The 23262-nt window shown below is 45.6% G+C and overlaps 1 protein-coding gene across 3 annotated transcripts in view; it reads left to right on the top strand.

The window, feature by feature from the left end:
* The window catches only part of SCRIB (scribble planar cell polarity protein), a 158918-nt gene that overhangs the window by 16427 nt on the left and 119229 nt on the right, over nt 1-23262 (top strand). For 2 of the 3 annotated variants that reach the window (XM_067290035.1, XM_067290033.1), the window contains exons 2-16: nt 4753-4870; nt 5151-5229; nt 6637-6726; nt 7701-7757; nt 11614-11677; nt 12960-13034; nt 13126-13270; nt 13628-13746; nt 14369-14568; nt 16265-16431; nt 17082-17206; nt 18433-18558; nt 19074-19307; nt 19781-20098; nt 22254-22316. In XM_067290035.1, coding sequence (XP_067146136.1) covers nt 4753-4870; nt 5151-5229; nt 6637-6726; nt 7701-7757; nt 11614-11677; nt 12960-13034; nt 13126-13270; nt 13628-13746; nt 14369-14568; nt 16265-16431; nt 17082-17206; nt 18433-18558; nt 19074-19307; nt 19781-20098; nt 22254-22316 — 1980 coding nt within the window. The remainder of the gene's footprint in view (nt 1-4752; nt 4871-5150; nt 5230-6636; nt 6727-7700; nt 7758-11613; nt 11678-12959; nt 13035-13125; nt 13271-13627; nt 13747-14368; nt 14569-16264; nt 16432-17081; nt 17207-18432; nt 18559-19073; nt 19308-19780; nt 20099-22253; nt 22317-23262) is intronic. The other variant, XM_067290034.1, reaches the window with a different exon arrangement.

Raw genomic sequence — 23262 nt, 5'->3', positions numbered from 1 at the left:
CTGTATTTCACTTTTTTTTTCTGTATTTTTTGAAATGCTGTGATTTTGTGGAGGTTGAGGTGATTCCTCATCTTTTGGCTTGTAGTGCTTTATAGGCTCTTCATACCTTTGACTAATTTTCAGCTCGTCAGTATATTAATGAGAGCAATGGCTTATGTATTTCCAATCTGTTATATCACTGTTGTGTTGCACTGGGTATTGTAAGAATTTATGCCGCCTGAAGCTTATTTGCAAGATAATTTCATGGGTTAGAGGGGTTTCCATCTTAGGCATCCCGTAACAATTCTCATATTTCAGCAATAGAATGTCTTTGTAATATATGTTCTGATTCACAAAAGCTTTTTTTTCCCTAGTCACCCAACTATGCTGTTGATGTATTACTGTACCCTCAGAACTTTATCTTGAGGCTTTTTTTTTTAATTTGTGATAACCTCCATCATACTCCGAACTGACTGAATTCCTCTGCACTGGAGTCCTGTCTTACTAATCCTTGTTAGCAGTATGTGGTCTTTGTTTGGACTTCTGGTATGCTAACAAACACTGGAAGATTGATGTTTATTTTTTCTTTTCAAACTTCCATTTTTTGACATTATATCCGTCTAGTCTGGACTCTGAAAGATCTAAATCATGTTTGGGTTTTTTTTGGATGCTGAGAAAAACCAAAAGAAAAGTTGTGTATAGTGCATCTCAATAGAGACAGCGTAGTTTTGCCAAAATGGTGAGGTTTTTTGCCAGCTGTATGCAACCAGGCTAACCTTGATTAGAAAAAAAGGTAATTGCCAGTCTCCAAAGAGACATTTGCTTGGGTTTTCACTTCTAGTGCTAGTAATAATTTTAAAATTAATTTCTTCTCTGCTTATTCCCAGTGTCACAAATGGTTCTGTTGTGCAGTCTTGCTTTGTGAATTTGACTTGGAGTTATGAGTTGAAGTGCCCATTTCAGAAATTAGCGAATGGAAAATTACACACATCGTGTCAGATCTAGCGTTTGCAGCCTTACCAGTTCTTGATTACATGATGTCGTGCATCATATCATGTTAATCGTATAGTCCCAGTAGAGGCAAGAGCAAACTTTGAGTGCTTGCTGTTTTTCTGAGAAGATTTGCTAGCCTAAGTGGGGAGCACATCTCTTCTGTACTTTTAAGTGTTTACTCCTGAAGACTGACCCGTCTCTGAACAGCGGCTGAACTACCAGAATCTGTCCGTCTGTTTCAACAGTGCCGTTCTGCCTGTGCGCTTTCCCTGAGCAAGGACGGTTAAGCCTGTACTTGACTGGTTGTGGAAACGTTGGTACGCTGCACTGGCAAAAGTCCTCTTCATGCTTCGGTAATAAAACCATCCATGAGCAAAGCAGTCTGTAAAGAGGAAATACAGATCTGTTGGTGCATATGTACTAGCAGCATTTCATTGGGACAATCTTGTCAGCAAGGGGTTAACTCTCTTCTCTTCTCATCTCCGATAGAACTTCGCAGAGGAGGACTAAGTCACCGATATGTGCCAGGATTAACAAAAAGGATCGTTTTCTAGTCAGAGTGAACGTGGTGTCTCAATTGTTTTGTTTATTGATTTTTTTTGTTTAATTTTTGTTTAATTGATTAATTTTGCTTAATTGATTCTGTTTTTTGTTTTTTAGCAAATATAAAATTTTAATTTTTGCACAGGAACACTAATTCTCTGGGAAATTGTGGTTTCTGTGACCTTCACTGATGACTTGACTAGTTTGAATTTTTGTCACATCAAAATATTTTTTTCAAGTCCAGCTTAATTGTCTCTTAAAAAGTGGGAGGTACTACTCTATTGTCGTGCTCTTTGCTGAATGGAAATTTGAGAACAGAACTGATAGTCTGTCAGTACTCTGCTCTGAGGTTTTGGGGGTTTTTTGGTTTTGCTTTTTTTTTTTTTTTTTAAGCTGTGGGAGATAAATTGCTGTTTAACAAACTGGCATAAGAAAAGCATACAAAGCAAGGTATTTTGGAACATCATATTTAGTCAGATGTCTCCCTGAAGCAAAATTATTTGGGCAGGAAGAATTGTGAGATTGTCAAAATAGCCTGATTCTAAAGCTTGCTCTGCACTTTACAGATGTATCTCTGTGTGTGTAGGCTTTGATTATTTTCAGTAACACAGTTATGCTAGTAGAAGACCTGTTATGCAGTTTGTTTTGTTAAATTGCAATAAACTGCATGGATACAACTTCTGTGCTAAAGAACTGTTACGTTGTTCTGATTTTGATGGCATAACTAAAAAAAAGTAAATCTTAACTGTAAGCAAAACTGAAGTCAACTGTTTACTGCTACCAATTTGCCCCACAGATGGTTAGCTTTTTAATCTCTATTGTGCCAAGTGAATGCCCCGCATATATTTTGCAGTGCAATGCACAGCATGATTTTATCCTAGTATATTCCAAACAAAAACGTATTTGAAAAAGTGTGCATGTCTATTTTGAGACTGCCCAAAATCTGTAGCCAGAAGCGCTAGACGTTTGGAATATAGATGCTCTGCTCCCTTTGTTATTTTCTGACTTGTAGACTCTACCAGGTCAACATAATGTCCTGCTTGGAATTTCCTTGCATTCTAAAATTAGGAGAAGGAGCTGGGAAACAATAGCAGATCAAGTCTCTCAGTCTCCTGTTCTGGCTTGAAACTTCGTTGTCATTTAAGACTTTCACCTACTTCCTTTCTTGTTACACTGATATGCGTTAGATACCCTGAATTAAAAGAATTCATGCTGTTCAGTGTTGAGGACTTTTCTACTGATAATGCTTTGCTTCACTGCTTTAGGACACAGGGAGTGTAAATTCATGTCGCTGCTGTTCACCCTCGAGCACTTCTTGCTTTCCGTGTGAGGCCTGACGTGGAAGCATGACAACCTCAGCGCAGCAGAGGTAGCGTTCTGTGGTCCCTCAAACGTGCATGCACAGCCAGCAGTGCTTCCTGACCAAGAAGTCTGCATGGGAAACTGCAGGGTTTTTGATCTACAGCAGAGAAACTTTTCATGTCTGCTTAGACCTCATCACCATCCCTTCAGGTGGGGCGATCAAGTCCCTTTATGGTCTGGGTGTCTTTTCACTTTTGTGTTGTGCACCAGCTTTTTATTCTTTACTTCTCTTTTGCTTGGCCTGTATTAAAAGCAGCAGACTGTTGTGATCCTCGGTGTTATGAGTGAGGTTTGTTTTTTCTTTCCTTTCCTTCTGAACATGAACAAATTTCAGTGCCCCACTACTGTTCCTGGGGCAAGTCAACAACCTTTTCTGCAGATGGATTACTGGAAAAGCAACTGGGAAAGGAAGTTCGGACCTCAAATTCTTGTTTGGTCCTTTTCATTGTAGTCTGAGTAAGCATTCCTGACTCTCTGAATCTGTTTTCTGATCTGTGAACAAGTTTGCTTTTACGTCTCCTGTTGCTTGCTGTACTTCCCGGTCTGCCTTCGGCTTAAGGCAGACAGTGTGATTACACTGATTAGAAGCAGTCTGCATGTCACTTTGTAGACAGGAGTTTGCGCCTGGCTTTATCTCTACTTTCTTTTGCATCAGTGGTTGAGTTGCTTACCTTCTTACGGTTTGGTCATCTAAAACTCATAAACTGATGGAGATGACTTAGAGTAATTGTCTGTATTGTGGCAGAACCCGAACACATAATTAGAGACTTGCCTCACAGTATTACTGTGTGTATGTGTGACAGTCTCTGCCTTTATTTGTGGATTATGGGTGAACCTCTTAAATCTGTCTCATTTTCTACAGTGGCCTGATACTGTTTGTTCATTATTCCTGGCCACTCTGAAATGTTCCAGGAAACGCAGCAAACGCTGCAGCCTTGGGTTCCATCCTGTCCAGTATCCTATGTCTGACAATAGTTAGAAGGAGCTGCAAGATTCACCGAGTGTACGGTTATAGCATAAGCTATGTACAGAAAACTTACTGAGGGGCTGTTTGCCTCTAGAAAGAGGATGGTTGATGGATCTTCCGATTTACCTTTTATAGCTAATAAAACTCACTTCTGAGAGCAAGGCTGGGTTTAAGAATTTGGATGTCGTTGGACTAGAAGACCTCTAGAGGTCCCTTTCAGTCAACTTTTCCGATTTTGATGTTTCTAGAAAGGTATTCTTCCGCTAATTCTTGGTTACTTGAGCCTATGGATCATTTGTGTGCTCCTTTTCTTTCCCAGTTCAAGTAGCCCAACTCTTTTTACTGTTGCCTTAGAGACCTGTCACTGATGTCCCTGATGAAATGCACTGTACAGTGCAGATGTTGATGACAACAAGGACAGGACTTCAGTCTGAAAGTCCCCTCCAGCTACATGTTCCTAGTGTTTCTTTTTTTGTTGTGGACTTCTCTGGATCAGACTTACAAACATCATAGTGCCTACTGTCGTGACTTTATAGGGACTTTCTAATATGAAACTAGTATTTGAATGCCTAAGATGTACTCTTGTCTAGGGAAGCAGGTGCATTTTCTGCTCCAGGGAACTTCCATTTTGCATCCTGCAAGGAAAGGAGAAGGTTAGTACAATAATGGAGGTGTTAAATGAATCATCAAGCTAAACTCACTAAATGCCTTCCTCCTTTTACCCTCGTTTCTGGTAGACCATAAGTGGGATTCTCATCTGTTCAGTAGTTGCACTTTGAGGACCTCAGCAGGAGAGAGGTTATGAGAGAAGGCAGTCGACGCCAAGGATGGATGTTCGGGTTTGCCCTGAGGTGAGAAAACAGTTTTTCTATGGAACTGCTGCTGACCCAGTTTTGTTCTCTTCCTAGCCGTTCTTTAGGCTTCTGAACCTGCGCAAGCTGGGCCTGAGTGACAATGAAATCCAGAGACTTCCCCCTGAGGTTGCCAACTTCATGCAGCTGGTGGAACTGGATATCTCCCGTAATGGTAAGGTCAAAGCTAAACAGGGAATGGAGCACTCATGCTTGGGCCCCAGCGTCCTGCTTCTCTCACTGCAGTAGTGCTACTCAGCATACTACTCTGTGCAGTTCTGTTCTGGAGTAGGCATTATCCTTTCACAGTCCCCCAGAGTGATCTCTCATGGGTTCTGAGCTGTGAAATTTTGGTTGTCTTACTGTGTCTCAGGCTGTCACCAGTGCCTGGTGTCCCATTTTCCATTTGATAGGCACTTTTCAAGCCTCTCTTTTTGTTTCACATATTTTTCCAGACATTCCAGAAATTCCTGAAAGCATCAAATTCTGCAAATCCTTGGAGATCGCAGACTTCAGTGGGAATCCCCTCTCCAGGTAGGAAGGCATATGCAGTCCTCTTGCACAGTTGAGAATGAGGGTTGAGATTCCTCATTCTCCCAAGCTTTCTCTGGTCTTCATCTTGTAATCAGCTTCCCTTGAAGTCAAAGTCTGTGATCACCCTGGCTTTGCCAAGATCTACAAATGTGTCTGCTCTCCTGGCACATGGAACGCTCAGTGCAGGGAAGAACTTGTGAGTGCTCCCTCTTCTGTGGAGCCTGCGGCTTGGGTTGATGAGGTTTTAGTCATACTGATGTCACTGGTGTGAATGGTGAGGATTTTTGTCCTCTTGGAATAAGTTTGTACTACCTCCTCACTGCTTCACCCTGCTGCACAAACCAGAATGGATGGGGATTGGCTGTATTTCTGAAGAGCATAGGAAAGGCCTGCCTGCTACCCCTGCTCTGTGTCAGTCCTCTTTGCTCTCTGTCTTATTTATTACTTAGGATAGCCATGCTTTGACCTCTGTGTTTGATCAGAGTCTCTCTGATATCACAGTGCCCAGAGCCATGTCCAAGAACAGGACTCTGCCCTCTCTCTTCAGTCTTCTGTCTCTACAGCTCTTAATCTGTAGCACTTGGGGAGTTTAGTTGTGGCTCATCTGTGTTTACAAACCATGCTTTCAGGCACTGATGACTTGTTGCATTCCCTACCAGGGTCCCTGGAGATGTCATTTTTACTCCAGATGCTTGCTGCCCTTTGTGCTCCTGGGCAAGCGTTGCCCCAGTTGCCCTTTAAGTAGATTTAACTTTGCTTCCCTCTTGCAGTGCCAAGCACTGTCAGAATGGAATAACCTTTTCAGTCAGTGAGAATCCCCATACCACAACAACGACCAGCAGTTCTTACTCTAAAAGTTATTTAGCAGAGTCTTTTTGTGGCCTGGAGTTTGTAGAATGTGTGCCAAGAGCAGTGGGGCAGAACAGCTCCAGGAATAGCCTGTAAACAGCGAAGGATATCTCTTCTAGGTCTTTCACTGTTCTGTTGCACCCTGGAGCTGCTTTGGTGATACTGCTTGGTTCCAGGAAATGCAGCAGTGTCATCTATAAAAGTATCCTTAGCTGTAGATTTGGATTACTTGGTAGCCCTCCCTCCTCCCAAGCTTAAATGGCCACATGGCATAGCTTAGCCTGGGAGTCGTGTTTGAATACTCCAGAGCCACGTTTGCCCAGTGGGACATGTAGTGCCTTTGCTGTAAGGGGGTATTGGTGTCTTGGGAATGGGGTGTGTGCTAGATCAGGAGCCAAGGTCAGAGCATGTTCCTGCTTTTCTCCTTTTGCACATGTTAATAGCAGTTGGGATAAGACTGGGTTTTCGGGGATTTGAATGAGGTGTTCAGGGCTTGTTTTGTGCACAGAGCTTGTTTTGTGCGCAGAACTTTAATAGTGTTCATTCATGTTTTCACAGGCTTCCTGAGGGTTTCACACAGTTGCGGAGCCTGGGCCACTTGGCCCTGAATGATGTGTCCCTGCAGAGCCTCCCCAATGATATTGGGAAGTGAGTATGCTTCCAATCCTTATACGGTGGAGGGGGGCCATGCTTTTAGGGTGGCAATACTAGCAGGATTTGTGAGGAAAGTGTGTCCTCCCAGTCTCAGCTTGTCACTATACTGAATGTACTGTCTGAGCACCTCTGAGCCTTACTCTTGATAAAAGATAACCTTTTAAAGAGGTTCCTTTCCTGGACTCAGCTGCTTCTCCTCCTTCACTCTCCCAGTAGAGTTTCTGCCTTTCCAGTTGTGTCAAATCAGTTGTTGGTGTGCGAGTATTGCAACTGAGTGGGTAGAAACCTCAGCTGGAGGGTTGGTGAGAATAGTAGTTCATCATTTTGCTTAGGTTAGTTGTTCAACTTGCTATTTATGTATGAATCCCCTGCATGACCTGGCAGCTAGATATATGTCACTGGCTCCAGGTTCTGGTTGGCAGCTGCAGTACAGGGAGAAGAAAGCACTTGACTGTGGTACAGGCAAGGAGTGAATCCAGGCCTCTCAAATCCTAAGAGTCTGTCTTTTCTTCTTACATGAGTGCCCATTTGCCCCCTTCCAAGCAGATGTGTTCTGTTTGGTGATGCTCATGTGATGAATGCTGCTAGCAAATGGCCAAGGCAAAGCCCTTGGGGCTCTGCCCATGAGGTGTAGGGTCCCTCCCACGGGATTGGGCTTCCTGCATGTGAGGGTTTTTATCTTTGTGGGCAGACAGTCCTGTATGCGATACCACATTTCCTTGCCCTGGGTTTGGACACAGCGTTGTTTCCCCATGACTTTGCAGTAGGAAGTCACCATCATCACGAGTCATTTAAGATCCTTTTTGTTTTGTGTTTTCCCCTGCCACATACGTTTTTGCCTTCAACTCGCACATATTCATTTGTGCAGGCCCTGAGGGTCTGTCCCAAGGGAAGGGTATGAGCATCTCCTTGTGTCCCTGAAGCCCTATCCAGTGAGTCTGGCTTCCTTGTTCCTTTTTCTCTTGCAGTTTGGCAAACCTGGTGACTTTGGAGCTGCGCGAGAACCTCCTAAAGACTCTCCCCACGTGAGTGTCTGTCTGCTGGCTTCAGGAGTCTCCTGCCTGATTATTATTACTACATTCCTCCAGGACTTGCTATCTCTGTACTACAAACTGTAGCACTTTGCTTGGGAGGGCTTGAGGCTTTGAGCAAATTAGCCGTATCTTGCTGGATTTTTATAGATTTGGGTGAGGAGGAAGAGAGATGGTACAGGACTCAAGAACAGAGAAGGGTATTTAGAGTCTGTACCGGATTGATTTGGAATAGACAGGGTTCCGAGACAGCCTCTGGAAATGGTGACAACCCTTTTTCCTTGAGAAGTGGAGTAAATGACAGATTGTTTTGGAAAAAGAGAGAAAAATGTACTGATGTGGGTGTAGGAAGAACTCTGTGTATGGTGAAGTTAGAAACTTGAGGAAGAGCAGATATGGTTAAAGGCATATTTTGCTTCCCATACCTCTGTTTCTTGGGTATCCTTTCTGGTTGTCCTGGTTGAGCAGTTCTGTGGGAAGGGGTGGAATACCTGGCTTTCCTACAAGGGACAAGGAATAAGCCAGCAAAAGAGAAAAGGTAAGTCACTTTAAATGCTTCAGTGAGTCAGGGACAGAGGTTGCTTCCTGGCAGAGCATCTCGTTAGTCCAACTCTGAGGCAACCAAGTAGACAGGATGTGGAGAACTGATGAGGTTGTACATTAATCTCTAGTTTGGGGACCATCAGAGTTGTCTTCTGATTTTTCTAACCTATGTTAGCTGTTTCATCTCATTTTCTGCCCACTAATCCATCCAATTGATGATCCAACATGTCTTCACTGAAGACATGTTGGAAGGGATTCCACCTGGCTCTTTTGAATGGCAGTGTGTTTTAGCACCACATGAACTTCTCAGTGAATGTGTGAAATATGGAACTGTAGACACTCTTTCTCAGTGCCCTCTCACTATTCATAGCAAGTATTCAATTTGGCAACCTGTATTTCTCCCTTGTTTCCCTGCCTTATATAAAAAGGGGCAAAGGAGGCATCTGATGATACAGTGTTCAAGCAGGGCTTTGTGACTCTAAACAGTTAGGGCTTTAGTCATGCTTCTTTTGTGATGACCTTACCTCCCTCATTGCAAGACGTTGCTGTGACGCATAACATATGCTCTTGCTGACGGTTGTTGTCCTCTGGGACCTGCAAGTACAGGCTTTACTCAACATCAGTTATATTGGCTTGTAGAATTCATGCGTGTCAGTTTTGACCCAGAGGACAAGACTGCTTTCAAAAAGGAGATGAAAGAGTCTACACTGGTCAGCTCCCAGGCTTCACACCTAGTGATTACACAATGATGGAAGCACAGTTCAAACTAACATTGTCATCTTGTCTCTGATGCCAAAGTCACTGAATCTTTCTGCACAGAAATTCTCAACATTGAAGCCCTGTCACAGAAAGGTGACATTAAGAGACCAGCTGAGGTAGCCTCACATGGAATGCAGCCACAGGGGGGAAAGGTGAGAGCTGAAGGTCTTTATATCAGGCTGAAAACTGGCAAGTGGGAGAAGTTCAGGTCCTGTTGTTGGGACCCACTGCTGTCTGTTGCATGTGTTCTCTGTAATCAAACAGGCAGACAGACAGCAACGCTTCGATGCATCAAAGAGGTGCATACCATTGGTGGATTAGCTACATACAGAGTTGGACTTCCAAACTTCAATGAAGAATGATCCCAATGACTTTTCACCATCTAGGAATCAGCTGGAGATTGAGTATGCAGTCTGTGATCAAACCCATATGATTTTGGGGCAGACCTCTCATGCTCAATTTTCCCTTGTTTCCATGTGTTAGATCTGTACGCCACCCAGCATGATACTTGTAGCATGCCATGAATTTGGGGGGGGGGGGGTTTCTCGGAGAAATAAATTCAGACTTCATACTCATCCTGCAGTGCAATTCCAACTTCTTTTCATTTTTCCAATTCACAGGATGTTATCCAAAAGTAGAAATAGCGGGGTCTTGAAGACCAAGACAGTTTTCATCAAATCTGTCAGTCAAATATGAGATCTGAATCAAGGCCAAGGAAACTTCATCCAGGTCTGAAGCCCTTGTACTTAGTCTGGTTACAAATTGTGCCCAACAATGGCTGTAAACAAGTCCAAGTGATCTTGCCAAAGAGTAGAATGACTTATCAAATTGGACAGAGTTTTCAGTTTGCGAGTTTGCTGAGCTCAGTAGATAGATGGGCTTCAGTACTGTGAATCTGTGGCTGTTTAATGCCTAAGTAGCCTTTTGGTTTGGGGGTTTGGTTGGTTGGTTTTGTTCAGCTCCTTAAGATCCAGCTTGCAATGACCTTGGTTTCTCCAAACTTAGTCATTCGTTATTCTTCTATTGTCAACTGAGTTTCTAAACAGTTCAGTTCATATAGCTGGTTACTGCTCCTCATCTCTCCCATCCAAATGGGACACAGCTTGCCAGTCAGTTGGAAAGGATGGTTCACACTGATGAATTCTCATAGAATAGCAGATGCTCATCTATACTGAGGCATCTTGCAGGACCTCATAAATCAGCCTGGATTCCATAGTTCACTTGCCCCTATTTTGGGAATTCAAACTGCGAAGGTGCTAAGAGAGAGTCATGACTGCTTCATCATTCTGTGTAGTCAAAGAACAAATGTACAGTCATAATGAGGCACTGCTATCCAACAGAATCCGTCTGATTATCCTGTTGATAAACCTTTGCTTGAGTTCATGTGATATCTCAAAATCCACCACTGCATAAGGTGAGGTCTTCCTCTTCCCAAGTTGCTCCAATATTTTTACAGCCTATCCTAGCCAGGGCAAATCTTTTTTTTTTTATTGCTTTCTGGTAGACTTGCAGCCCCCAACTTCCTTAGTTTGGGCGGTGGAAATGCATAGCTGTATTTCACAAAGAAATACAGTGATTTCTATATGAGGGCAATTCCTTATGAAAAGAATAAAAAGGGCTGAAGACTCTCCATGTTGGGTACATGGGTAGGGCTAAGATTCTTTTCCTTAGCCTTAGTAGAGTTTTTCTTTGACTTAGTAGAGCAAGAGACAGCAACCCCTGTTTGGGGAAGTAGGGGCTGGAGTTAAGGTGGTAGCACTGAGAGTTGAGAATGCATGAACATCCTGGCCACATGAGAAGACCTGAATCCTAGTGTTCTGGGTCTGTGGAGTGGAGCTTTTTATACCAGCAGTTTGCAATGTGTCTGGATACTCAGGGCACATCCTTGGCACCCCTGCGTTGACATGCTCTGGCTCCTGTGCGAGCTTCTCGCGGTATCTTGCCTAGTGACCTTCTTGTTTGTACGTGTCTTTACCTCATCTGAGACATCATGCCAGTGTTGCCTTTCCCTTTCTCTTAAAAGCATGGGGTTCCCATTTAGGGAGATTGGGGCTGTAGATTTGTTCATTCCCTCCTCTCCCTGCAGCTATGCTCCCTTTGTGCCCCAGTTATGTATTGTCCTCTGCTGACTCTCTCCTGTTACCTGTTACTCTATGCTCAGGTCCCCATCCTTGCAACCAAAATTGGCAGCAACATGAAGGTGTGGCTTGTCATCTGTCGTGTTTTTGCTCAAAGAGAGTGGGTTTTATGGTGGGAGGGGGAGAGAGCAAGTTGGTGTTATTATGGAAACTGGCTGCTTTGGGACTTCTTGGGCCACTGATCACAATTCTTTAGTGCAGGTGGCCTGTCTTGGGGGAGGGTGCCAACTCCTCTAAACTGCTTAGCTCAGAGGGACTATGAAAAGAGTCAGAGTTGCCCCATCTGTTTTAGGAATTATTCAAAATTATGTAATTTGTGAAATGTGTGTCCCTGATGCTAACCCTCCTTTCTTTCTTTTTCTTTCTTTCTCTCTCTCTTTCTTCCCCTCTCTATTCCCTCTATCTTGCAGTTCACTCTCATTCCTTGTCAAGTTAGAGCAGTTGGATCTTGGTGGCAATGACCTGGAAGTACTGGTAGGTGAGGGATGGTGGGGAGGGAACATGGGTGGTTGGTAGGGGCAGCACCCTGTACATTTGTGGAAGCAAGTGTTTTTTCAACTGAAATACAAAGAAATAGACCCTCAAGTTGTCTGGGAAGGTTGTGGTCTGCCCACCATGGCCTAGTCATTGTTCCCATAATGTTTACTTCACGTCTTGGCCCTGTACCTTGCTTCCCACTATCCTATTGCACAACTTGCTCTGTTTCCAAGCCCTTTTGCTCTGGGATGTTCCGCCTTGCTATCTAGCTGCCTTAGGATCTTTCCTTTCGGATTCTGAGACTCCCTTTTTTTTGGGATTTGAGATTTGTTACTCCCTTTCTCTTCTGTGTGGCCATCCGCCACTGTCTGTTGCTTCTTTACTTCTGGTAGGCCAACTTTCTACCCTTCTCTTTTCTCATTTGAATTCTCCACTAGAAAGTGCAGGACCATTCCGTGTTTTTCCTGGCAGTGAAGTCAGCCAAGCATGGGGAGTGTGCCCTGGGGATGGGGGGTGCCACCATGGAGGGCTCTAAAGCCTAAGAGTGTTGAGAGCCAGAACAGAATCCTGAACCCCTCTTGACATGCAGGGGCATCCAGCAGTGCTCTTTAATTTTGCAACTATGGATTAAGTTGTTACTGAATCCTGCTCCTAATGTTCTGGAATGCTTTTTGATGGAAAGATACCTAAAATGGGAGATAAAGGAGCTGGTGCAGCTTATTGTGCCCAAGGCTGCAACCTACTTGTGAGAACAGTTTTCTGACACTTGAAATGCACCTCAGTGGTGCATTAACTCCAAAACAAAATGATAATCAGTGTGTGCATTGTTTGTTGATTAAAAATATAGTGATGCAATGAATGTATGTCTGTTGTGGCTGGTAGTGTTCATACATCATGTTGGAGTGGCCAGTGTTATCAAAATGTTTTCATTCACATCTGTGAGGAGAAGACATATTTCTTCTGCGAGACAGAAATCTCCAAAACCTTATCTAGCTCTTAGCTTGCCTGCTGCCAGACAATCCTTGCTATTGTCTTCCATGTTTCCTGTTGGGAGCTGCTGCAGGCAGTATGCCAGCCCGGAGGCTTCCAAACATATGTGCTGCTGCATTGTGGCATATCAACATGTTAGTATGATGAACCATTTGGTGAATGGCTTTAGGAGGTATGAAAGCTGTAACAATGTCTGGCTTTGCATAGGTTTAGTGTGATTTGGAGCATCCTAGAGTAGCTTCTCCCCTGTGGAAGGAGCTGACATTATTACTCTCCTGATCTGTTACAGCCAGATACTCTGGGAGCATTGCCAAACCTGCGGGAGCTTTGGTTAGACCGGAACCAGCTCTCAACCCTGCCTCCAGTGAGTACCTGTTCAGGGCCATTGCTTCACCACTTCACTCCCTTCCTCTGCTGCTCCCTTGAGCCATATAGTGTCTCCTTTCTCATCCTAGGAGCTGGGCAATCTGCGCCGCTTGGTCTGTCTGGATGTGTCAGAGAACAAGTTGGAGCAGTTGCCCAACGAGGTCAGTGGACTGGTAGCGCTGACAGACTTGCTGCTGTCACAGAACCTGTTGGAATGCATTCCGGATGGGATTGGTGAGTATTGTGGGATGGTCACCAGGGCAGAAGCCTGTACTGCCCCCAAAAGTGTTCCTGGAGGCTTCAGGCAAGAGTGTGCATAACAAGGTATTAAGGCTCACTGAGCATAATCACTGTAGGAGACTGCAGGAGCAGTAGATGATGTTGGTGAGCAGAACTTTACAGGACAAGTTCAGGTTCCTGATCTGCATTGTGCATGGGTGAAAGCCGTGAATAAGACTGGTGAGGAGGAAGGGTAGTGCTAGTGTTGCTAGGTTAGATAATCCCTGATAGGAGGCAATTCAGCCAGATTGAATATGCAACATTATCTTGATGCTGTGACATAGTTCACACCTAGCTTGTTGCCCTGGCCAGGTCAGCTGAAGCAGCTCTCCATCCTGAAGGTGGACCAGAATCGGCTGACAGAGGTGACAGAGACAATTGGAGACTGTGAAAATCTGTCAGAACTCATCTTGACAGAGAACATGCTGACAGTAAGTATACTTGCAGCTACCCCTGCCTCTCCTGTGCTGTTCAGTTTAGCTACACACCAGGGATCCTTTCCCATCTTCTGGTGTCTGAGCCAGATTCTTCAGCATGCTCTGACTACTGTCCTTCTAGTGCTTTGCTTCACAGAGATTCACCTAGCTCAGAGCCTCCTCATAAGACCCTGGTGGAAGCTATTTTCTCTAAATAGTTACCTGAAAAAATCTCCAGAATAGCCAGGATGGATCAGTCCAGAAGCCCATTCAGTCTGATGGGACCAAGACTACATGAAAGGCTGTTTTTGATCAGGAGTCACACAGGAATGTAATTCAAAATGGGCTTGCTCTAAACTGCTCGCAGTCTGATTGGTAAAACACAAATAATGGGAAGGGCCAGATGAACAGAAAAATCCTTGCCGGTGGTGTTCTGAGTGTGCTGTGCTGAGGTGAACAGTTTACATGTGTAACAAGCTGTGAACCTGTGGGAAAATCTGGCCCAAGGTTAAAGTGAGAACTTTACTGAAATTTTGTCTATTAGAAAAAAAGGCAGCTTTTTTTCCAGAAGGCAGAGGGGGTTATACCCACTCTGCTATCCTTATCTGGTATAACAACTCAATCATGTCCTTCCTAGGCCTTACCAAAATCCCTTGGGAAGCTGACCAAGCTGACTAATTTGAATGTGGATCGGAACCGGCTAACATCCCTTCCAGCTGAGATTGGAGGCTGTGCCAATTTGAACGTGCTGTCCTTGAGAGACAATCGCCTGGCTCTTCTGCCACCAGAGCTTGCCAACACCACTGAACTTCACGTCCTGGATGTGGCAGGGAACAGGTAAACGGGAGGTGGGGTGAACAGGCTTGGAGGCACGTTCCTAAAGAGGCTGGTGTGCAGGAGCGGTGCGGGCTGGGCCCTGGTGTACTGTGGGAAGCACTGGATCTGTGCTGATCCCAAGGGCATGGAAGTGTTTGGAGAGGCCCAAACTGGCAGCTTAGAGCTCTGGAAAGAGGGAACGTATCTCTCAGCCTTTGCCTGTTAAGCACTTCTCCGTTGTAATTTGACATAGAATAGAACTGACGCGGAGGTGTGTGGACGTTTTGCTATCAGTGTGCGTGGAACAGAGACCTGGGGGAATCCTGGTCCACTGTCTTCCTGCCTTCCAGGTTTTGTAGTTTTGTGTAATCAGTTCTCAGGTAACCGGTGCCAAAGCCTTATGATGTGTACCAGATTCTCTGTGACTGCAGGCATAAAAAGCTGACCTGCCTCTGGATGAGTACAGTATTCATTCGGTCTCTGTCAGGCTTTTGCCAGTCTAGTAGAAAAGCACCTCCTACTGCGCTCATCACCCCCTCTTCCTGCCCACAGACATATGCACCGTCATCCTCGTAATGTACAAGCTCCAGAGTGGCTTTTGGTTTGATCTGTTTCCCATGTGAAGCTTGTTCAGCCTTCAGCCCTTGGCAGTGGCCTAAAGTGAGCGCCAGGCTCGCTGTCAGTTTTGTGTAAATACAAATGTTGTATTTTCTCGGTAAAAAGCAGTCTTTGCTCAAAAAGCCTCTCTCTCAGCCTATGGCATAGGGTGTGCTTTGGCTGTGACCCAGCTGTTGCTTGATTCCAGGTGTCTGAGAGCTGCACCAGGCACACTTAGTTCTTCTGCTTCTCTCTCTAGCCAATGCCAGCTCAACTTCTCCGTTGTTTTGCCAGTGTCACTGAGATTTTGCCAACATTTTCTATGCTGCTTAGGTGTCTCACTGGGATTGTCAGCATTTATAGGGTAAAATTCAGTCTGAATAGTGGACCAGTACAAAGCACAGCCTGAACACAACTCAGCAAAAAATTGTTGCATACTAAAATTCTGTACTTTATGCAGGGATGAAGACCTCTTCCCCCCCCCCCCCCCCCCCACAGATTTGTATGTGGTTCACTGGCTACATCTGTATTTTGGCATACTGTTTGGGGGTAGAGAAGGCAGGATTTCTGCCCAGTGCCATGTCACAGGCAGCAGTGTAATGGATTTGGGGCTCTGCTGTTTTGAAACCCTAGAATTCAGAGACTGGGTAGACTAGTCCAGACTTTCATATAAAAAAAAAATAAAACAAGCATGCAAACACTTGTAGTCTAGTCTGAAATCTTCTGCAGATTTTAGCTACAGTCCTGTTGGCTGAGGCTTGTGTTTCTGACAAAAGTTGGAAGCCGACCAGACCTGCTATTTGGAACATGCTATTTAGTCTGTGAAAGCATCATCCTTTTTGCTTTCAACCCCCTCCTTGAAGTTCACTATTTCCACATTGTTGATAAAAGTTGTCCTCTGCTAAAACCTGCGGTGGGTTCCTTGTGGGTTACGGGAGACCAGTTTGTGGCTGTGGCAGAGCCACATGCAGCATGAGCCAGCTGTTTCAGGGTGAACAGGAGGGATCCTGCTGTCACTTGATTCTGTCCTTCTCTAACACAGATAAGGCGGTCTGGGGTTGCATGGAAGCTCCTTCATAGCCAAATAGGTTTAACCAGCAGTTCTTCTTTTCTCTTGCAGACTGCAGAACTTGCCATTTGCTTTGACAAATCTTAACCTGAAAGCTCTCTGGCTGGCAGAAAATCAATCCCAGCCCATGCTGAAATTCCAGACAGAGGACGATGAAAAGACAGGAGAAAAAGTTCTCACTTGTTACCTGCTTCCCCAGCAGCCCTCTCCCAGTCTAGGTAAGAGGCCACATTATGAATGCTGTCTGCCATACCATGCACTCTGCAGAGTGCTGTAGAGAAGAGGCCACGGACTGTACTGAGCCAGGTTCCACTGCTTGGTCCCTTAGCCTTTCCTCAGGGTTGCCTTCCTCCCTGCCTTGTTCTGTTCTTGGTTACTGTGGTAGCTGTAACAGACCTAGTGTCCTGACTGGCTGTTGGCAACTTTCTAAGGCAGAGATGATTAAGCAGAAACTGCTTCTCTGTCAGGTGGTGGAGACACTGCAGCCTAGTTTTCAAATATTCTGCTTCTGTCTGTTGACCGAGTAGTTTGTTTGTCTGTAAAGTTTGCTTCCTGACATGATGACATTCTTGTGTCAGCACTTCTGATTTGTGCCTTAATCCTACCTTTTTCCTTCAGTCCTTGGGTAAGGTGTGCTAAAACTGAACCCTTCGGTACCCTTTGTAGGGGCTATCATGGATCTGGCAAGAGACGTAAAAGAGATGACAAGATCTGGAGGCTTTATTCTTTGTCCTCGGTGCCTCTGCAGCTTGATGGCCATGGGCAAATATGATAGAAGCGTTCTAATGGGATGAGAACTGTCTTTTGTCCAAGCCCACAACTCTGCTCATTCAGAAAGTAGCTCCCACTTTGTTATCCTTCTCCCCAGAGAACCTTTTGCAGAACAGTGTGGATGAGAGCTGGACGGACACCAATTTAAACAGAGTCAGTGTGATTCAGTTCCTGGATGAGCCCAAAGTGGATGATGAGGAGGAGTCTGGAGCTGAGAGAAGGGTAAGAAGAAGAATTTCTAGAGACTTGTTAGCTTTCTGCAGAAGTATGGGCATAATCTACACTTTTTTTCCTAGCACAAGGAGCCATTATGGTATTCCTGTTTCACAGCTCCTGTACTATTGCTGCAGGCATGTACTATATATTTTTGCAGTCCCGAGGGCATTAGGTTCCCTGAGGAGACAAGCAGATATAAAAGAGATTGCCCTGAGAGCCTTTGTGCAGACTTAATATTGACAGCCATCCCATGGCAGTTGAACTGTGACTGCTAACCTGTCCGTGGAGCACTTGGTATCCCAGAGATCCTGATGGTCACAGCAGTGTCAGTACTGGATTGGAGCTGGCCCCCTCTATAGGGAAATGCAACACGTCCAGACTTGAACCAGACAATCTCTAACCCTCCAAGCCTGGAACCAGATGCAGCCCCATGCTGTGGAGTATCCTGTAACTAAGGTGGCTAAACTTTATAACTGTAGACAGAAAACCTAGAAACATATGGCAGATCATTTTACTTTAATTCCAGGTGCAAAGGGCAGGATAAAAGTCTCAGTTTTCAGCAAGTACTATGTTGGTTTAAATGTCCTGCAGGATTTCTTGCTCTTTTCATCTTGTGGAGAGATATTATTCTGAGATCTGAATCCTTCTAATAAAAGGTATTTGGGCTGGTCCCAGTGCTGCATCTGTCCTTGCAGCACTGAGATCTTTTTCCTGATGGTGTTTGGTTTTTTTTTTTTTAATTGTTACTAATTTTAAAATGCTGAGGTTTTTTGACTCCTGTTGTGGGATGGACCCAACTGAACGTCGGAAGTTCTGCTGACACAAGAGTTTGTCAGACATTTTAAGCAATGCCAGACAGATCAAAAAATTCCACCTGTGTGTTCCTCTAGGGATTTCTGGGTTGACTGTATCATGGTGTTTGCTAAGACTGAAGCACAATTTAAAACTTCCTGTCTGCATAACTTCTCCCAGTTCCTCTATTAATGAGCTGGATAATATCTGAGAGGAATATCTGAGAAGTGTTGTCTTCTTCCACATCTGTCCTCTTCCCAGCTGCAGGCTGTAATAGAGCAGAGGCCCAGATCACATCCTGCAACGTGACAGCTTGGGTCCAGCTGGAGCTCTATTGGTCTGATTAATACTTGTCATTTGAACTGACAATTCAGTCTTGAGGCATGGTGCGTGCTGCTCTGGTTGTTGAATCTCCTGCTCTGAGTGTTTTTCTTTGGTAGGGCTTACAGCGCAGAGCAACCCCTCATCCCAGTGAGCTGAAGGTTATGAAGAAAGTGATTGAAGTTCGGCGCAATGAGGTATATGCTGCAAAGCCTGATGCGGACCTGAATTCTCCTAACTCAGAAGTGAGTGCTGTTCACTAAGAAATAGATAACCATAGAGCCACGCATAACAGATTTGGAGAATGGGGAGGCAGTGTTTGTAAGCTCGGCAGGAAGAACTTATTTTTGGGAAAGATTGGAATGAAGATTTTGTAGGGTTTACTGACATAGAGCAAGAGGTTCAACCAGGATACAGAAAAGGATGCAAGGGGAATTGTGTGCATTAGTGCCACTCTTAGTACAGGGAGAGGAAAAGGCGGCTCTGATATTCTGAATAAAGATTGATAGGAGTAGAGTGTTTGGGGGAGGTGTCTTGCTGCCCAGGTGTAATTTTGAGAATAAATGCCCACACAGATGGTGGAACTAGGGTGGACCTAGGTGAAAAGTAGCAGACTTGGCAGGGAAGGCAGTAGCCAGTCTGAAGAAAAAGGTGATTCTGCTGGCGCTGGATCATATTCCACCTTGTGCCAGTCACATTACACTGCTCCATCTGCATCTTTGGCTTTCATCTTGACTTTTACAACCTATCGTCTTCCCAGGAGAAGAGACTGAGTGCCATGTCAAATCGCAGTGAGGACTCGCACCTTTCCAACAGCACTGCCTCTGCCGACTTTCGGGGAGAAGATCAGGGAGAGGAGGGAGAGAGGAACTGGCCAAATGGGCAGGTGCCTGAGATGCAAGAGCTGGAGAAGGAGGCAAAGTCAAGAGCTGAAGAGGAGCATAAAGAAGCAGCTGACCAAGAGGAGGACGACGTAGAAGTGGAATACAATGAGGTAAGAACCTAGGAGCTGCAGCAAGGTCATGATGAAAAAGCAGAAGGACCTGAAAGTTTTAGTGAAAATGATAAATGGGTGTACAGAGTGAGCTGGCCGTCACTGGGGGCAAATGAAGCCCATGGATGCCCAAGTGCAAGCAGAGATTCAGGGAGGCTGTGGGAGCTGGGTACCTGGGAGACTAGGAAGGATAGCGTGGGAGCCAGGCAGGGACTGTGGGAAAATCAGGATTACAGGATTCAGTGTCCTCAGTCCTTGGAACTGACAGGAGATGTGTCTGGGCAAGAGAGCCAAAATGGAAAAAGACAAGAGTAGTGAAAGTTGTAATGAGTGTTCCTGCATCTTCTGTAGTGTAAAAGCAGCAGCACTGGCTTTGCCTGTGTTGATAATGGAGGGACAGCAGGTTTCTTTGCTGCCTCCAGGTATAGCTGTTATCTGAGGCTCACAGCCTTTGGGGGGCTTTGCCTTTGTAGCCCACTGTACACTTTGCTGAGGACACACTGATACGGAGTGAGGATGAGGATGAAGATGAAGAACGACCATTCCCAGTGGAGAAACAGAGGCTTATCCGCAAGGACACACCCCATTATAAGAAACACTTTAAGATAACTAAACTGCCCAAGCCAGAGGCAGTGGTGGCACTCCTGCAGGGGCTGAACAGTGATGGAGTCCCCAAAGAGGAAGAGGAGTTAGGAGGCTGCAATAACAACACAGAGCCTGAGGATCAGGAGGAAGCATGGGATGAGGATGATATAAAGAATGGAGCTTTATCCACTCAGCCTTCAGTGAAGGTAAGGTCTTGTGGGGAGGGGGAATGGTTGGAGGGGTTCCAGATGTCCCTTCTGCTGCTTTGAACTACCAGGTGTGGTGCCAACGAAAATATTGGCAAGAGACTCTAGCCCTTCAGGAGAGACATGCTGAGGGTGGGAGAGCTGAAGTTCATTCTGGGGCTGATACGATTATCCAGTAGCCTTGCTATGTTGCTTATGTCCGACTCCTTTGCTGTGTCCAAATTTTGGCACACTCCCCACTTGCGTGTGATATTGTGTTCTGTGCTGCAAGAATAGTTCCTTTGTCCCATCACTGACAGGTTGTTTTGTTCCTTTCGATCGCCTCCTTGCTTACTGGTTGTTGCACCTCATCTGCGACAGGGTGAGCTGTGTCTCTGGGTAGGTTCTAATCTCCTCGGGCTTATGTTCAAACTGCTTGCAGTTGCCCTTTCTGCTGCAGCGCTCCCTGGAGAAGAGTGGGCAATGAGAGCAGAAAGGAGAATGCCACACTCTGCCTGCACCAGTACAGGTGCATTCTGATGATGTGTGCACTGGGTTTTGAGGGAACTGGTGCTCTGGAATTTTGCCATTGCCATGGTGAGCCTTTCTGGTCATGCTGCGAGTTGATGAGTCCTTGGCTCTACTCAGCTGAATCACTATGCTTGACCAGGGACACATGGAGATTTTTGCTTGGGGAAAGATGCTCACAGTAGAATAGGAATATACTGATGAGAAACAGTGCATGAGGTCGGGCTGGTTCTTGTTGGAGTTGAAGTTGCTGATAATTTTGTGAGGTTACTTAACGGGCAGGGATAGGATGGCACTGAATCTCCATCATAGTATGACATCCACAGATCTCATGGATGAGATGTGGGTCTCTGAAACTGGTGGAAGATGCTGGACTAATGGCTATTCTTGCCGTATGCCCCACCCTCTCCTGGACTGTTGGGATCACTTCCACCCCACACTGGAGTTCATATTGCCCAGGGAAAGTTCTTGCACTCAAGTTTGCTTTGAACTTTTCCCTCGGTGGATGCTTGCTTTGCCCTGTCTGCACTGGTACTTGCTCTCTAGGGACCAGACTTGCAGTTTCCTTGCTGTTCATGACATTCTTCAGAGTAAAAATAAGTTGCTGCTGCTTGTAAGAACATATGAGGCCAGCTTGAGTCCTCTGCATCAAAGACCTGCCATTACTTGGGAAATGTCCTGACCTAAAAGGCTTATTTTAGTTTGGGACTCAGAACCAAGGATGCACTGCCCCATTGGCAACACCCACAAGGACTTGAGACCACAGGTTTGGTATCTCATTATCAAAAAGTCATCTTTGCTATTTACTAAGACTTCTGCCTGGAAATAAGTTTTCCTCTTCTTGGGGCTGGGCTGGATGCCTGCTCCATGAAGGCAGGTTTGCTAACTTGCCTCCTGAGCGGTATTCCAGAAACGGCAATGTGGGGAACAGTGTCCCTGTGGAGCAGAGTCTCAAGTAAGAAGTGCTGCACGTGTGTTGAAGAAGGAGATAGAACAAGGCATGCCAGAGGCTGAATCCTTGAACCAGAGTGGGGTTTTTTTGTTTGATTGGGTTTTTTTTGTTTTTTTGCTAAGACAGTTGTTTTTTTGAGAGAAATTCTAAGGTTCCCTGCATTTGGGAGCAGAATCCTATGGCATCTGGCAGGCTGCGCTGTCCCACCAGAGCCTTTTCCCTTTGCGGGAGTGAGCAGTGCAGTTTGATCTGGGATAGCCTCATTGCTGTGCAGCAGCTGGGTGGCACCAGAGGGCCATTTGTGGTTTTCTCCTGTGTTGTTTAATCCTTCCTCCTTCAGTGAATGACTCGGCACAGAGGGGGTAGAAACAGCTATTAGTGTTCAGCCTGTGAGCTTGGTGGTCACATCCTCAGAGCGCCAACACAGGCGAAATACTGCCTTTAAGATGTAGCTTCCAGTGAAGCGGGCCAAAGAGTGCTGACGCTCTGCATGTTGTGAGCCCGGGAGCATCCTTGTCGCTGGTGCTCGCTGTGGTAGGTGGTGATCAGGAGTGGTGTGAGTGCCCTGGTGCTGTGTGGCCAGACCTATCGGAGCGGTGTGCGTTTGCGTGTTGGGTGGTGGTGGTGGTAGTGGTGGCGGGTTTGGTTTATGCTCCACTAATCCGCATGCCTCTTTGCTGGTTCCTGTCCTAACAGGGGGTGTCGTTTGATCAAGCCAATAATCTGCTGATTGAACCTGCTCGCATTGAGGAGGAAGAGGTCTGTACCATTCCTACTGTTCTCTCTCTGCCGAAAATCATTCAATCTGCTTGATTTGCTTCCCAGGCTCACCCGTTGTTGTAGGGGGAACTCTGATCTATCTGGGTCAAGTGGCTTCCGGACCTGACTGATCACAAACACACAATGATGATTGTTTCCTCCCCTTCTTTCACCTCCTTTCCCTACCTTTCCATACCTGAGGTGAGAATGGCTGCTGCAGATCGAGATGGAAGAAATGTAGAAAACCAAAGGGGGGGCTGAGATGGAAATCTTATTTGCTGTACGCTGAGGAAAGAGAAGGTGGAAGAAAATAAATGCATACTTTCAGGGGTGATAGGTAGCTCTGAAGGAGCAGAGGCCTCAAGAATCTGCTAATTGCTGTGTATGAGCTTCTGGGGTAGCGAGGGGAATCTAACTCAGGAGCCTGTGCCGTTGGACAAGAAAAGTGGACGGGAGCTAATGTTTCTTGCATCTCATGCAGCTTCCCCACAGAAGCTTCTGAAGTCTTCACATGCAGCCCTTTAGGGTGTCGCAAAGGGGTAGGTGGCACTAGAGGGATCGGAAAGCCCCATCATGTGTACGGTGTTCTGTGTCACGGTTTAAAGTCCTATGTCTTGTTACCTTAGCTCATCCTCTGACTGTGATTAACTTCTTGAATTTGTTTCTAACAGTTGAGTGGGTCTTAACCCGATCCTTTGGGTGAGTGGACTGCCTGCAGGCAGTGCTTCCAGGGAACCACGGGAAGCAGAATGTCACTGGCAAGAGGCAGAAACTGCTGTCAGTGCTACCTGCTTGCAGCAAGGATACTTCCTTCGTGACAGTGCAATAGTATCAGACCCATGGATTAGATCAAGGTGCTGGCCTAATCGTCTCCATGAACTTGCCTCTTTGCTTCTCCCTCATGTATGATGTGGAGACTTCCCTTTCTTGGTTTTGGAGCAAAACT

The sequence above is a fragment of the Apteryx mantelli genome, chromosome 2, assembly GCF_036417845.1.
Source record: "Apteryx mantelli isolate bAptMan1 chromosome 2, bAptMan1.hap1, whole genome shotgun sequence".
Classification (NCBI taxonomy): Eukaryota; Metazoa; Chordata; class Aves; order Apterygiformes; family Apterygidae; genus Apteryx; species Apteryx mantelli.
This window is presented reverse-complemented; position numbering and strand designations above follow the sequence as displayed.